The sequence below is a fragment of the Rhincodon typus genome, chromosome 12 (assembly GCF_021869965.1).
Source record: "Rhincodon typus isolate 14 chromosome 12, sRhiTyp1.1, whole genome shotgun sequence".
Classification (NCBI taxonomy): domain Eukaryota; kingdom Metazoa; phylum Chordata; class Chondrichthyes; order Orectolobiformes; family Rhincodontidae; genus Rhincodon; species Rhincodon typus.
The window spans coordinates 2,147,454-2,164,189 of NC_063343.1; the positions used below are offsets into that span (position 1 = coordinate 2,147,454).

The window sequence follows — 16,736 nt, forward strand, 5'->3', positions numbered from 1 at the left end:
ATGAATCTGCACTCCAAGGTCTCTTTGTTCAGCAACGCTCCCCAGGACCTTACCATTAAGTGGGTAAGTCCTGCCCTGATTTGCCTTTCCAAAATGCAGCACCTCACATTTATCTAAATTAATGTATCAGCTACACAAAAGCCTGGTTTGGCCACATCTGGAGTATTGTGTCCAGTTCTGATCACCTCATCACAGGAAAGATGTGGAAGCGTTAGAAAAGGTGCAGAGGAGATTTACCAGGATGTTGCCTGCAATGGAGGGAAGGTCTTACAAGGAAAGGTTGAGAGAGCTGGGGCTTTTCTCTTTAGAACGACGAAGGATGACAGGTGACTTGATAAAGGTGTACAAAATGATCAGAGGTATAGATAGAGTAGACAGCCAGAGACTTTTTCCGAGGGTGGAAGTAGCTTTTACAAGGGGACATAGTTTTAAAGTGAAAGGAGGTAGATATCGGGGAGACGTCAGAGGTAGGTTCTTTACTCTGAGTGTGGTCGGGGCGTGGAATGCATTGCCAGAGAGGGTAGTGGAGTCGGCCTCATTAGGGGCATTTAAGCAGCTATTAGATAGGTGTATGGATGATAGTATAAGGTAGCGGTGGAGGTTAGATAGACCTTAGGTTTAGGATAAAAGTTCGGCACAACATCATGGGCCAAAAGGGCCTGTACTGTGCTGTACTGTTCTAAGTTCTAACCTCCATCTGCCACTCCTCAGCTCATTGGCCCATCTGATCAAGGTCCTGTTGTACTCTGAGGTATTTTCTTCCACTACATCTCCAATTTTGGTGTCATCTGCAAACTTAATAACCATACCTCCTATGTTCACACCCAAATTATTGATATAAAATGACAAAAAGCAGTGGACTCAGCACTGATCCTTGCGGCACACCATTGGTCACAGGCCTCCGATGTGAAAAGCAACCCTTTACCACCATCCTCTGTCTTCTACCTTTGAGCAAGTTCTGTATCCAAATAGCTAGTTCTCCCTTTATTCCATGTGATCTAACCTTGCTAACCTTGCCTTTCCAAATACATGTAAGTCTATTGCTCAGAACTCCCTCCAACAACTTAGCCGCCACTGATGTCAGGCTCACCAGTCTATAGTTCCCTGGCTTTTCCTTACCACCTTTCTTAAATAGAGGCACCACGTTAGCCAACCTCCAGTCTTCCCACACCTCACCTGTGGTTATCCATGAAACAAATATCTCAGCAAGGGGCCTAGCAATCACTTCCCCAGCTTCCCAGAGTTCTAGGGTATACCTGATCAAGTCCCAGGGATTTATCACCTTTATGCATTTTAAGATGTCCAGCGCCGCCTCCTCTGTAATATGGACATTTTTCAAGATGCTGCTGTTTATTTCCCCACGTTCTCTATCTTCCATATCCTTCTCCAAAGGAAACACTAATGCAAAATACTTATTTATCTTCCTCCATCTCCTGTGGTTCCACAGACAGGTGTCCTTGGTGATCTTTAAGGGGATCTACTCTCTCTACTTATCCTTTTATCCTTAATGTATTTGGAGAATCCCTTTGGATTCTCCTTCACCCTATTTGCCAAAGCTATCTCGTCCCCTTTTTGCTCCTCCTGATCTTCTTCTTAAATATACTCCTACTGCCTTTATACTCTTCTAGGGAATCACTCAATTTCTGCTGACTATACCTGACATATGCTTCCTTCTTATTCTTGACCAAAACCTCAATTTCTCTAGTCATCCAGCATTCCCTACATCTATCAGCCTTGCCCTTCACCCTAACCGGAACACGCTGTCTCTAGACTCTCATCTCATTTTTGAAAGCTTCCCATTTTCCAGCCGTCCCTTTACCTGCAAACATCCGCCACCACCCCCCCACCCCCCCAATCAACTTTTGAAAGTTCTTGCCTAATACCGTCAAAAATTGGTCTTCCTCCAGCTTAGAACTTTTAACTTTTAGAGTCAGTCTATCCTTTTCCATCACTATTTCAAAACTAATAGAATTATGGTCACTGGCCCCAACATGCTTTTATATGAACAGATTGAAGAAACTGTATTGTCTTCTTTAGAGAAAGGTGAAAGGAGACCGGAGATTTGACAGAAGTGTTCAAAATCATGACTAATCCAGATGGAGTAGATTAGTGAGAAACTTCCTCTTTTGACAACAGGCCAAGAACCAGAGACTTAAATTGAATAGCAAGGAAGTCAAAGGTGACATTAAAAAAAAACTTTTTTGTATGCAATGAGTGGCTGAATCTTGAATACACTGTCTGGGAGTGTGGAAGAGTGAGATTAAATTGCAGTTTTCAAATGGGAATGAGAAAAATACCTGAAGATTTTAAAAAATTTCAGGGCTACTGGGAAACAGGACTAGCTGAAATACCCACAAACAGCCAACAACAATTTAAAGGGCTGATTGGCCTTTATTCTGCTGTAACAATTCCCTAAATACTGAAGGTGGGGGGGACTGTCTGGTCTATTTCAGTTGTTATTTTCACATTCTGTAAGTGATACAGACAAAACAAAGGAACTTGTTTGCAAGGATATATGTAAGTAACCCAGAGTTTCATTGAAAACTTGGAAAAAGATTGCTCTTAATCTGTCAATTTTGCAAAAGATTCAATGAACTAGTGCTAAAAATACAAGAATAAAATTACTACTTACATCAAAGTTGTGTGCCTCACTGCGGTTTGGGAAAGTCTGGTGAGAGTCGAAAACTCGCAAAGTGGCATGCATGTGATCCTGTGGGGCTTGAAAGGCATTTGTGCTCGCCAAAGCAGATTGCATACTTTCAACTTGGGGCTCACATGATGGACTCTGAACCTTCTGTTTAGTTCCTGAATTAACTGCAAAATTTTCTTTTATCCCCTGGTCTGGCAATGCAGTCTCTAAGTATGCTTGAACATTTACATTTCCAGAATCTTGGACAAGATTTGAAGGCTCCAAAACAGGTATTTCAGAGGTTCTGCTTGAATCAGAAGTTGGTAAACTCTTCTTGCTCTGAGGATTCAGAGATTCTGTGCTGGAAAATGACAGTCCACTTGGCCGGGGAGTAGCAGCACCAATTGACACAAAAGGTTTCCCATGTATTGGTTCATCCTGGACAACTAAGGTCCTACCATTCTCTTTGGTATAGGTGGCATAGCGTAAGCCTGCTTGGGGCTGAGGTACAAAGCGGGATCGATCTGAAGCACTGTCAGCACTCCCCCAGGCTAAATCTGCAATTCTCTTGGAATCATAGCTTCCTTGCTCCAAATCAAGATTCTCACTCTTTGGCAGACTGTGACCATTGCCTCCAGCAGCCAGCAAGCATGCATTGCTGCTGTCAGGATCCATTTCCTCTGCCTCCTTCACTTTTTTTTGCACAGGCTCATTGTCTCCATCAGAGGTGTTCTTTCTTCTACGACTATCTTTACTTTTCTCTACATAAAATAAACAAATTTAATCCATATATGCATACAACCGAATAATGTATCTACTTCAATCAACTCACAAATGTAAACATTTCTAATATGCTCATAACAAACCAGAGTTAATCGTCATTTGCAATCACTCACTAATGAGTCTGATTTATTAGTTATTTAATAGATTTATTAGTATGGAGCATATTTAACCTACAACTAAAATCTTGTATCTGACTCAAATTTCTTTGTCACAAGTTTCTCATAGTTGTGGTTTGCAAAACTAAATTCTTCTACTCCTACTCCATAGCTTTGCATACATGTATTTTAAAAAGTACACAAAAAGGAAATTTGTAAACACAACAAATAGGAGCAGAAGCGGAACACTCAGCTTCTCATTGCTACTCTGCCATTCAATAATATCATGGCTGATCAGTTTGCATTTTGAATTCCTGATTCCCAACTAGCTCCAATAATCCTTGATTCACCTGTCCAACAAGAACCTATCCATCTCTGACCTAAAAATACTCAGTGACCCTATGTGCAATGCATTCTGATGCAGAGAGCTTCAAAGACTGCACAACTCTCAAAAATAGATTCTCATCTCTGGCCAGTAAAAATAATTTTCAAACAATGCCCCTTGTCCAGGGCTCACCCACAAGAGAAAACATTCTTTCCACTCCAACCTTATCAGGAACATTCATGATCTTAGAAACTTCAATTAAGTCACCCCTCACTCCTCTCAGCCTCAATGGAAACAAGCCCAGCCTGTCAAACCGATCCTCATAAAACAACCGACTTATTCTAGCTATCAGTGTGATAAACTCTTCTGAGCCACCACCACACATGTACATACTTTCTTAAATAAGGAGACCAAAACTCCACACTGTATTCAAGATGTAATCCCACCAATTCCTTGTATATCTGAAGCACAACATCCTCACTTTTAGGTTCAATTCCTCTCATATGAAGGGATGGCATCCTATTAGCCTTCTTGATTATGTATTGTACCTGCATGCTAACATTTTGTGATACATGCACAAAGAACCTAAATCTCTCTAACTCAAAATTCTGCAGTCATTCTCCGTTTAAGTAATGATCTGCTTTTTTGTTCTCTCTGCCAAAGTGAACAACTTCATATTATACTCTATCTGCCAGAGTTTTTCCTACTTAATTTATTTATATCCATTTGCAACTTACATGTTCTTCACAAGACATTTTCCTACCTATCTAGATGTCAGTTGTGCATTTAGCAACTATGCCTTTGCTCTCCTCATCTAAGCCACTTATATACATTGTAAAAGGTTGAGCCCCCAGCACAGATCCCGGAGGTACTTCACCTATCACATCTTGCCAACAAGACAAAGGCCCATTTATAAAACTGCCTGTTTTCTGCCAGCCAGCTAAACTTCTATCCATGCTAGTATATTATCCTTTACAACATGGGCTTTTATTTTCTACAACAAGCTTTGATGCAGCACTTTAACAAATGACTTTATCAAATCCAAGAACAGTTTGTGCACAGGCTGCCTTTTATCCACAGGGCAAGCTGCGCCTTCAAGGAAAACCAATTAATTGGTTAAACAGGGTTTCCTTTTGACAAATCCATGCTGACCTTCCCTAATTATTTAAAGCTTTTTTAAGTGCACAAGTTTAATCTTTTCAACGATAACACGTTCCTCGTGACAGATATAAGCTAAACGGTCTACATTTCCTGCCTCCCTGCCTTCTTGAAAAGTGAGGTTATATAAGCTAACCTCCAGCCTGATCTACAGAATAAGGAATTTTGGAAATTAACACCAATGCATCTACCACCTCATCAGTAACTCCTTTAAAGACCAAAGAATGAAGTCCACCTGGACCCAGAGACTTGGTAGTACCTTCTTTGTAATTGTAATTTTGCTAAGTTCCTCTCTCGCTTCCTCCACCTCATTTATAGCTATTACCGGAATGTTTTATGTATCCTCTGTAGTGGTGACAGAGCAAAATATTTGTTTATTTCATTCACCGTATTCTTATTATCAACCATCTATATTCTCACTCTCTGGAGGACCGACACTCACGTTACTTCCTCCATTCCTTTTTAAAGGCCTGTGGAAATGTTTACTATCACCTTTTACAGCTCACTTCCTCTCACATGCTAATTTCTTCCTTCTTCCTTTTGATCAACCTTTTGGTCAATCTCTGCCATTTTTCTGACTAATTATCTGACCTGTCACTCAGCTCTGCACAATTGTTTTTCCCTTAAGTTTGATGCTTTCCCAAACCTTTTTAGTTAATCACAGACAATAGATCCTCTATTTAGAATTTATCTTTAATGTAGTCACATAATTACTGAGTATTCTGAAATGTCTCCTTAAAAGTCTCCCACTGTGTCTTTATTGATCTACCCCTAGCCTGGTATGCCAATTCACTTCGGTGAGCTCAGCTTTCATGCCCACATGGTTGCCCTTATTTAGGTTTAAAATGTGCAGTCTTAGACTCAAACTACTCCTTTCCAAACTGGATTTTAACATTTAATCATTTTTTGTTTGCTGCTGCCTGGGGTGAGATCATTGATCATACCCGTCACATTACAGAATACCAAGACTAATATAAACTGCTGTCTGGTCAGTTCCAAAATATGTTGCACTCAGAAACTATCCTGAAAGCATTCTAATGAACTCGTTATCCAAGCAACTTCTGCCAAACTGATTTTGCCCTTCTATATGTAGATTAAAGTTGCACGTGGTTACTGCCATGCCTTTATCACAACTACCCAATACTTCTCCTTGCATACTTTGTACCACAGTGGTTACTTTCAGGGCAGCTGTAGACCACTCCCACTAGTGACTTCCTTCCTCTACTATTCCTCATCTTCACCCAAACTGATTCTACATCTTTCTCACATCTAGTGCACGAATGTCAAATTTGATTAACAGTGCTACCTCTTACCCTTACCTAATTTCCTATTTTTCATGTCACATGCCCCTCAATATTCAGGACCTAATCCTTATCATCCTGCAGCCATATATCCGTAATGCCAATTAAATCATATTTGTTTACTTCAATGTGCACTATTAGTTAACGCAACATGCATTTAGATACAGAGCCTCTGGTTCTTTTCTTGTTATCTTTCGAAGCCTTGATTGTTGGTGTATTCCCAGAATTTCTTTCCATCTGCCCTATCCAGCTATTCTCTGATCCTATTTTCCCATACAACTATTCTTCTCTCATACTTTATCTCTACTCTTTAAAACACATGGGATGAGGTGAAATTCTCAGAGATCATGGAGTGCTCTAGATCAGGGGCTCTAAAAGCTGGAGTGGATGTCAAGATTTAAGGGATGCATCGCAGACTGACTTCAAAGCTTGATTCACAGACGAAGACTGTTATGATTGGAGCAGTGCAGCAAAAGGATCTTCTTTGATTACATGAACTTTTGAGAATAAACAATCATGGATAGGGCACATTCCAGAATTAACTTATCACTAGCTCCGAAGGCTGACAAAGAAATCAGATCTATTGGTAGATTTTAAAAATCTTTATTCACGCGTGGGATGTGGACACGGGTGGTTGGCCAGCATTTATTGCCCCATCCCTAGACGCCTCGAAAAGGTGGTGGTGAGCTGTCTTCTTGAACCCTTACAGACTATGTGCTGTTAGGTGACCCAGGGAGAGGAGGGAATTCCAGGATTTTGATCCAGCAACAGTGAAGGAAAGGTGATTATATTTGCAAGTCAGGATGGTGTGTGGCTTGGAGGGGAACTTGAAGGAACTGGTGGTCCCATGTATCTGCTGCCCTTCTCCTTCCAGGTGGAAGTGGTCATGGGTTTGGAAGATGCTGTCTGAGGATCTTTGGTGACTTTCTGCAGTAACTCGCGTAGATAGTAGTGGCTTGACACGCCCCAAAGTGGTGTCATGCTGAAGGATGATGGCTCTGCGCAGGTTGGGGTGAAACAGGAGCTAGCCCTAGAAATACAGGCAAAGCCCCACGAAGAGCAAAGGACAGGGATAGCTCATTGAAAGTTAGATAGATGCCATTCTGGGATAGACTGGACATCTTGTTAAGTAAAGAGCATTATCCATGGAAATCTACTAGGCTATGCTGCCACTCCAGACAAGCTCCCCAATTATGTAAAATGACAAATCAAAGAATGCAAACATAGAGGATAATGTAAAGTTTTTGATTGGTTCTCAGAAAAAACAGCCTCCAACTAATAGGAACAACAGAATTCAGCAGGACTACTCCACTAGGCATATCTCAGTGGAAGAAAGCATCACATTAAAATAATGTATGAAAATTCTATCAGAAGGATGGGAAGGCAGGACGTTGCTGGGTACCAGAGTTAAAGGCTGAGTTACTGGGAAATTTGATGAATGCACATCCTGTGTGCAAGTGTACGCACAGACAGGGCACGTACAATGGCTCCAATCTCTCCATCACCTCAAATTGAACTACAAAACACCTCTCAGGTCACAACAAGCCTGGATCTTGATTAATGCTGACTGGTCATAGAAACCATAACATCCATCTTCTGCCCAGTCTGTTTCTCCTGAAATGCTGCTTTTGGTCTTGTATGAATCTCCCCTGGAGGGAGGTCCCAGAGAAACTTTGAGGGGGCTCAGAAGCAATTATTCCTGATTACTACAATGACTACATATAATGATCATGACTTGAAGGGGCAACTTTTACATTCTGATTGAAATGTTAAGGCTGTAGGCTTTCAAACCATGATTCCTAAATCCTAAAGAGAAACCTGAGGTACTCACAAGATTGTCAGTTTTTTGCTTGTTGGCTTCTTGGAACATGTAAGTGCTGCATGGTAATTAAATCAATTTGCCTTTGGGAAGCTGGCCAGTATCTTCCAAAATTTAAAATGGGAACCAGCCAATACTTCTTTGAGGGCCCCCACACAGCTAAGTTTGACAACTATAGCCCAAGGATTATTCATTAGTTGGCAATACAAGCCTGGAACAAATTTCCCCATTTTAACACCATAAATAGTTTCACTGGCTCACAACTACACTGTACTCATTATTTCCAATAAAAGTTTATCTTACCCTTGTCATCAGTTTCTTTAGTTGGACTGTAAGGTGGACTGGTCTCAATTCCCTTCTTACGCCTACTTCTGGAGTTTTGAGATACTTGCTTTTGAGTAACCTGTAGAATTGAAAAGGCTAACCATAAGATTATGTCACTGTCTTTGACCCAATCACAATGATACTCCACACAGTTATGAAAAGGTAAGTTTCGCAAAATAGGTTGCCTTTCTGCAATTCTCCCCATTGCCCCCCAACACAAAGCAAATGAAGCATTCTGTCAGTATGAAACGATCCTGCACTCCAACACAGAACATATCTAACACAGCTAAATAATGTAGAATTTGGTTTTTAATGAGGATCAAACCAAAACCCAATGTTTTTACTGGAATTGGCCTTCTACTTTGAATAATCAATTGTGACAAACTTATTTCCAGTTTATGACATCAATAACATCAGAGAATCAGAGCTATTACTTTAGAGAAAAACACTTAATGGCTTAAAAGTATGCACCATCACAGAGCACCAACACATAGCAAGAAGATAGTACAGTTTAACTCCCATCCTACTTGAGCAAATCTTAAAGCATTACATTGAGCAAAGGTCCCACCGCTGCCATTTGTGCCGGTGTTTACACGGCGACATGGTGGCTCAGCGGTTAGCGCTGCTGCCTCACAGCGCCAGAAACCCGGGTTTGATTCCACCCTTGGGTGACTGTGTGTAGAGTTTGCACATTCTCATGTCTGCGTGGGTTCCTCTGGGTGCTCCGGTTTCCTCCCACAGTCCAAAGATGTGCAAGTTAGGTGGATTGGCCATGCTAAATTACCGCAGTGTTCAGGGATGAGCAGATGAAGTGGGTTATAGGGGGATAGGTCTGGGTGGGATGCTCTGAGGGTCGGTGTGGACTTGTTGGGCCAAAGGACCTGTTTCCACACTGTAGAGGTTCTGTGATCTATGATCCAATAAAGGCCCAACATAAGGGGAAGGAAGCTTCAGTATTCCATCATTACAGATCAAAGAAGTAGCAGAAGTATTGCAAAGGCCACCGCCTGACATACGGTGAAGAAAATAGTACACAATATTGATTGGATAATCTTTCAAAAATTGCAGTAAGAACTTATAACACTCACCATTGCTGCATTACTCTCATTTGCTTCTACGCTCTGAGACAAAATTCCAACTTCTCCTTTCAGTAACTGAAGCGCCTCATCCAGAAGGGTGATATAAATCCGCACAGGGTCAACAGTCTTTGTCTGGTGGTCCTATTGGGAAAGGCAAATCAGCAACAGAAGCATAAGAACATGTCCTTAAATATGCTAAGTTATTTCTTGCACCAGGACCAACAAAGATTTGCGTCAGACCTCCAAACCAGGTGTCCCACATAACACGTGAATTGCAGTTTCAAGTATTGGATCTGGGACAAAGTGTCTACTTTCTTTTGTGCTTCTCTGTACAGTTCAACTTTTCTTGGTAAATGCCAAATACAAATAAGGATCTACGCAGAAGATATAGGAAGGTCAAACACCAACCATTTTCTCATCGGCTACTATCCAGTAGTTTCTGCAACACTTGCCATGATAAGATCGAGTGCCTTTCTGGATGGATTAGCCAAAACACCCTCCCTCAAAATGTGATCCTTCATTAGTACTAGTAGCTCTCTCCATTCCTCAGCTGTGTCATACAATTGAGCCGAGAAGTTGGTTAGGATTTAACTTGCCTCGTTAAAAGCCTCATGACCAACAGAACAACTATGGTGCCTTACATATACCAATATTATTGCAGCAAGGTTCTCTTACTTCTAAGAATGCAGTGTACTCCATGGTTCAATTTTACCAGTGATTCATATTTTGCAGCAGGCCTCTCCTTACCATGTTTTTGCCTTCAAAATCCAACGTCAATATGAAATGCTAGGTAAGGTGAATGTGGACAAGGACTGACTTCCCTAGTGTCAACATGAAGAATGTTACTCACCCTTACAGTGTAAACATGAAATATCCACAAGATCCAACCAAGGACAAAGGCTGAATTTATCCAGCCAAAGGAAAATTAATCAAGCCCTAGACAACCCTGAAATGCAAATTTGTACCTTCTGAGTGGAACAAGTGAAAACAGGAAGGCACATTATAACATGTATTTAAAACAGTGCCATATTGTACCTGTTCTGTGGTAACTACCATGGTGCGTGAAGCAGGGTCATGATGTGCAACAACGGCAAGAATCCATTCTTCAGGACAGTCTGGTTGATAGATCTTCACTCTGTGCCCCTGCAAACTGTATGGGCCTAAAAGACGTAGTGCAACAGCAAAACAAAAGTGATCAATTTTAAGAAGATACGATCATTTAGTCAGCATTTCAACTCATAGTCCACTGAAAAGCAATCAATGTCCTTCTTAACATTCAACTGCTGCACATGGTAAGCGTTCTCAATAAGGAATTCCTTTAGCATTTTATATTGCCACACCTGTGAAGCTTACTAGGAACACTTAAAACACGGTGGCGAATCTCACTTTGGCAGTGCAACTCTTTTCAAGGAAATGGACTCTACTATCAAATGATGAGGATTTTTCTGTACGAATGCTAAAGCAGAATTGGCACCTCTGGTGACTGGGAAACACACATCCATTCTCCTTTCCCACAGAATCAAAAGTTGTAAGATACTGCAGAAGCGCAGAGGTCTCTGATGAACTCTTCTAACTATAACTCAAACTCCATGTCTCGGAAGTGACTTTTTTAAAAATAAAAATCATTTTATTGAGTTTTTTAATCCTTCTGTTCAAAGTAACTTGAACTGCTTTCTACGTTCAAAGTGCTGTTTAATACAAGTTGTTGCATGCAACAGACTTAACTGATTAACAAGACATTCATTAAAAATAATGGGGTGTGAGAGGGGAATGGAAGTTTGGCATTTGACATTCGACCATGAATAATGAATGCAAGCTAAAAACCACTGGCTTCCAGAGGGGGAAAAGAATTCAGATGACCTACACAGTGCTCAATGCTTCAGGAGTAACCGTCAAGTACCATCTGTGATTTATTTTTATAATCCATCTGGTTTCAAACTAATGTATTTTATCCAGTCAAGTTTCCCTCTGCAAGCTTATTTTTATATCTTAATATCTGAGTTAATTTGTTTTCCTAACCTCAATCAGCCTTCATCTGGCGCTAGCATGCATTTGAAAGTTTCCCCACGCTCTGATGACTCCCTTAGCTGTTACTTGATCTGTTTTACTTATGCACAAAAAAAGAATGTCGAACACAAGCAACCAATGCAAACAGTACGAGTAATTGCAAAATTAATCTTCTTTTAAGGTCAAAACATCCAATTAACTCTAGCTTTAGGAAAACTGTTGCCAACCTCAATTGTAATTATTTGAAATCAAGATATAGAATTTGGTAGCAGCCCGAAGCAATAATTGCAAGGAAGCTACATTTGTGGTTTGGAGAAATGGAGATATAGAGACAATTCGGAAATCAAAACAACAGTGACTGACTTTAAATTTGTCAACTATGTCAGATCAGATTCAGTAGGCAAATACCAGTCACCATTAAGTCACACTTTCCCAGATTTTACTTTTTATGAATGTAATGCAGTGGAACAAATACCAAATGACAATGCAATACAGAGGCAGGAAATGTTGACAGGCCTAACGCGTGTACAGAAATAGCTTTCAAAGGTCCATTACTTCACAGCAGCTAACTGAAACAGAAGACCCTAAGATGTAGCAGTGGAAATAGGGCAGTCAGCCTAATGAGTCTGCACTGCCATTCAATGAGATCATGGCTGATCTGCTAATCTTGAACTCCACTTTTCTGCCTACTCCTCAAAAGCCTGGATTCCCTTATTGATTAAAATGGTTTATCTCAGCCTTGAATATAGTGATTGACCAAGTCACAACAGCCTTCAGTGCTAATGAATATCACAGATTTCTAACCCTGAGGGAAGAAATTCCTCATCTCTGTTTTAAATATTTTGAGATTATGCCTTCTGGTCCTAGGCTCTCCCACAAGGGAAAACAACCTTTCTGGATCTATCCTGTCAAGGCCATCAAGAAGCTTGCAACTTTCAATAAGGTTGTGTCTCAGTCTTCTAACTTCCAACACACACAGGCCCAATCTACTCAACTTCTCCTCATAAGACAGTCCCTCTACATATGCTATCAGCCAGGTGAACCTTCTCTGGATGCCTACAATGCCAGCATATCTTCCCTTCGATAAGGGGCCCAAAACTAATCACAGTATTCCAAATGTGGTCTGACTAATGCCCTGTACAGTTTTAGCAAGACCTCTCAACCCAGCAAGAAGGTATCACCTCTGGAAGGGAAGGGATTAGCAATCTTTTCTAAGGACATGAAAACATTAACTAGAATGATCTTCAGTTGAGGGCATTAGTTGGAAAGCTTTTGGTCACCAAATTCAAAACAACTCTAGGGCTTGAATACTTTGTGTGCGGTTAAGTCATTTGAAAAAGTTTTTTTTTTTTAAGTTATGAGATTAATTTTCTCCTCCGCTGGTACACACAACAATGAATTACCATTTTAGCAAAAACTCCCTATCTCTACATTCCATTCCCTTTGAAATAGAAGCCAACACATCATTTGTCTTCCTTGTTACCCACTGATTTTGGATGCAAGCTTTCTGTGATTCATACACAAGGAATCCCAAGCCCTCCTGCTCATTATAGCTTTCTAGTCTTTCTCCATTTAAATAACATTCAGCTCCTCTATTCTTCCTGCCAAAGTGCAAAACCTCACATTTACACACGTGATGTTCCATCTGCCCACTCGCCTAACCTGTCCATATCTCTCTGCAGACCCTTTGTGTCATCCTCGCCACTTGCCTTCCCACCTATTTTTGTGTCATCCACAATCTTGGCTGTTGTACATTCACTTTCCTTATTCAAGTCATTTAAATACATAGTAAAGAATTGTGCCCTAAGGGATGTGTAGGCTAGGTGAGTTAGCTATGGTAAATGTGGGGTTACGGGGATGGGGTGGGGGCTGGATCTGGATGGGAAGCTCTTTGGAGGGTCAGTGTGGACACAATGGGCCAAATGGTCTCTTCCCACACAGTAGGAATTCTATGTTTACATGTACTACTTCCCCTTCATCTCTTTTGCTTGTTAACTTGGAAAAGCATTCCAATAATTTGTCTGGCATGATTTCTTGTTCACGATGTTGACTCTGCTTGATGATATTAATTAAGCATTTCCAAATTTCATCTTTTACAACAGACTCTAACATTTTCCCAATCACAGACATTAAGATAACTGGCCTATAATTATCTATATATGGTCTCATTTCCCTTCCAATAAAGGTGTTATATTGGCAGCCTTCCAATCCTCTGGGACTTTTCCAGAAGCTAGGAATTCATGGAAGATTGCTACCAGCGCATCCGCCATCTCTGTAACTCATTCCTTTAATATCCTAGGATGGATCTAATCAGGTTCAGAGGACTTATCAGTCTTTAGCCCCATTAATTTCCCGAGGACTTTTCTCTATGATAGTTATTGTGTTTATTTCCTGTCCTTTTGCCCGTTAAATATCCAGAAATTTCAGATATTGTCAGTGGCTTCTGCTGCAAACTTATGTAAAGGATTCAACTCCTCTCCTATTTCCTGGTTCCTCAATATTATTAGCCAGCCGCCTTTTCGAAGGGACACATGCTCACTTTGGCTTCTTGCTTCCTTTTTAAATATTTAAAGATATTTAGACTTTTTTTATTGGAATAATATTGAAATTGTCAGTCTGAGAAATTGACAGCAACTTCTGGCGTTTGCAAATCTGCAATTAAACATGGAAATCCAGATGTGCTGTGAGCAATTCTCTGTTCTTCTATACAATGTGAACTTCTCATTTGGAAATCAATGAGAAATCTGAACTCATATAAACATACAGATCTTACATTATTACTTGCGCTACAAAATCCTTGGAGATTGTTGGCTTTGTTGATTTAAAGCAAATCCAAAAATCCCTGGTATATGGAATGAAAAGGAAGAATACAGAGCCTAATAACTTTTGAGCAACACAACTGCCTTTTATTAATCTGAGTGTGGGGGAAATTGTGTTTATTTAATGATAGTTTTTTAATAAGACGTTTGATGCTAATTTTCCTATCTCTCAATTTAAAACAAAACAAAATTACATTTGAATTTTAGTTGGCAAGTAATGGAAATTGGAAAAAAAAAATTCAGGTTACTCCACAATCAGCAATGGTTTATAAAATTTAGCAGCCCATGCTTAGTTGCAAAGAATTAATCAGAAATTTATTGATCTCCATTTTAATTTTATAATGTATACAACATTCATTCAATCTCAATTGGAATATTACATCCTGTTCCAGGCACCACATCTTCCAAAAGATGTGAAAGGTATTCGAGAGTGCAGAAAAGGTTCGCAAGAATGTGACGAGGAACTTCAACTCTGTAAACAGATTGGAGAAAGTGGGACTATGCTCCTGTGAGAAGAGGGGTATAAGATGAGATTTAATAGGGGAATTCAAAATCAAAATGGAGAACCTGGATAAAGTAGACAGGACACAGAATTATGGCAATTGGCAAAAGGAGCAATGCTGACATAAGTAGGAACTTCAGTGATTGGGATCTTGAAAGCATGGCCCCAAAGAGTGATGGAGGTAGGATCTATCGAGGCATGCAAGGCAGCATTAGATTATTATCTGAAAAGGAAGAATATGCAGTTTATATAGGGGGCGGTGGGAAGTGACACTAAGTAAAACTGCTTCTTTGCAGAGCCAGAATGACCGAGTGAATAGTCTCTTTCTGTACTAAAATGATCTCCTGATTCATGAATTTAATATCCAACAATCTTGTTTTTGTCTACAATACCTCTGAGTATCTCTTGAATTTTCTTTTCTCTGATCCAAGATTTCAATGATTCTTGAAGTTTTTGATTATCCTGGACAATGGGATTCTGGCTGTCAGAATCCTCCTTGAGAGACATAAGAAGATGACAAGTGAGGAAAAATGAATGGCAGAAGACTAAATAATACTTTTCAACGATTAACAGCAAGAATTTCACTATTCTACCAATCTTGCTTTGGTTCACAATGTCACGTGGACAGGATTAGACCGTAACTGAGGTTTTTAAAGACACCATACAATTCAGAAGGAGGGTCACAGGGCCTGAAACGTTAACTCTGCTTTCTCTCCACAGATGATGCGAGACCTGCTGAGTTTTTCCAGCAATTTCTGTTATTGATACACTTCAGAGCAGTGTTGCTGTTCATTTACGCATGTAGAATATGACCGTGACTAAAACAATACGTTGTGCATAACTTTAACACTTCCTGATTTTTCTGCTACATTCCTTCAACCAGTGGTCACATGATTTGTACGATTGGGCTGAATTTTATTGGACAGAATGAAAGTTTGAGAAAATGCTGCAGGAAGGTGTCTTCCCAACATTTTCCTGCCACCATACTACTTTGCCAGCTATAGAAAAGATGGCAGATGACCAGTTCACTTGGAGACAGGTTGAGCCACTTAAGTGGCTAACTGGGGGTCTCATCTCACCTCCAATTGTTTTCTACTCTGGCTACTAACCTCCCTCTGGGTGAAAAACTGGCAGGTACATCTTACTGGTCTCCCAGTGTGTTATGAAATTCTGGATGGAACTTTGGGCACTGTTTGGGCCCAGAAAGGGACAATTAGATGCATCAATGCTTCCTGCCCTCAGCAAAAACCCTTTACTCTTGCTTTCCTGACCAGTCCTCATACCCACAAATTTCACTTACTTAGTTTTCCGGCTGCAAGTTCATCAGTGTCTGCCTATCGTCAAACCGCTGCATAGCTGCAGTCACCACTCCCAATAATGGTGCTAAGCTACCAAACCTCTGATTAGGCCAAAAACAGCTGCAGACAGACAGGCCAGTACTACAACTTAAGTGGCCAAAAGTCAGGCAAAGAGGTTCAGGCAGAATAAAAATCAAACTCCTGAGGACTGGAGTGAAAAATTTGAAGTGACAAAAACATTATGCAAATAGCTACGATGACATAAAAAGTACAGGAGATCATTCAGCCCACTGTGTCTGCGCTTGTTCTTGGAAATAGCTGTCCAATTAGTACTGGACTCTTTTCCTGTGGTTCTATGAATTTCTTTTCTTTCGACCATTTATTCAACCGTCTTTTGAAAGTTATTGGCAAACATGCTTTCACCAACCTTCTAGGCAGTGACACTCCAGATAATAATCCACTTGTAAAATATTTCCCCACACATCATATCTGGCCCTTTTTGCAATTACCTTTAATCTGTATTCACCAGTTACTGAGAATTCTGCCACTAGAAACTGATCTCTCAATGAGATCCATTCATAACTTTCAACACATGTT

At 40.4% G+C, this 16,736-nt stretch overlaps 1 protein-coding gene across 3 annotated transcripts in view; it reads right to left on the reverse strand.

Moving 5' to 3' along the window:
* Nucleotides 1–16,736, reverse strand: part of LOC109931051 (lysine-specific demethylase 3B-like) — a 145,769-nt gene that overhangs the window by 89,330 nt on the left and 39,703 nt on the right. For all 3 annotated transcript variants that reach the window (XM_048603569.1, XM_048603568.1, XM_020530395.2), the window contains exons 4-8: nt 15,234–15,336; nt 10,549–10,673; nt 9,523–9,654; nt 8,414–8,513; nt 2,633–3,390 (exon numbers count right to left, since the gene is read on the reverse strand). In XM_048603569.1, coding sequence (XP_048459526.1) covers nt 2,633–3,390; nt 8,414–8,513; nt 9,523–9,654; nt 10,549–10,673; nt 15,234–15,336 — 1,218 coding nt within the window. The remainder of the gene's footprint in view (nt 1–2,632; nt 3,391–8,413; nt 8,514–9,522; nt 9,655–10,548; nt 10,674–15,233; nt 15,337–16,736) is intronic.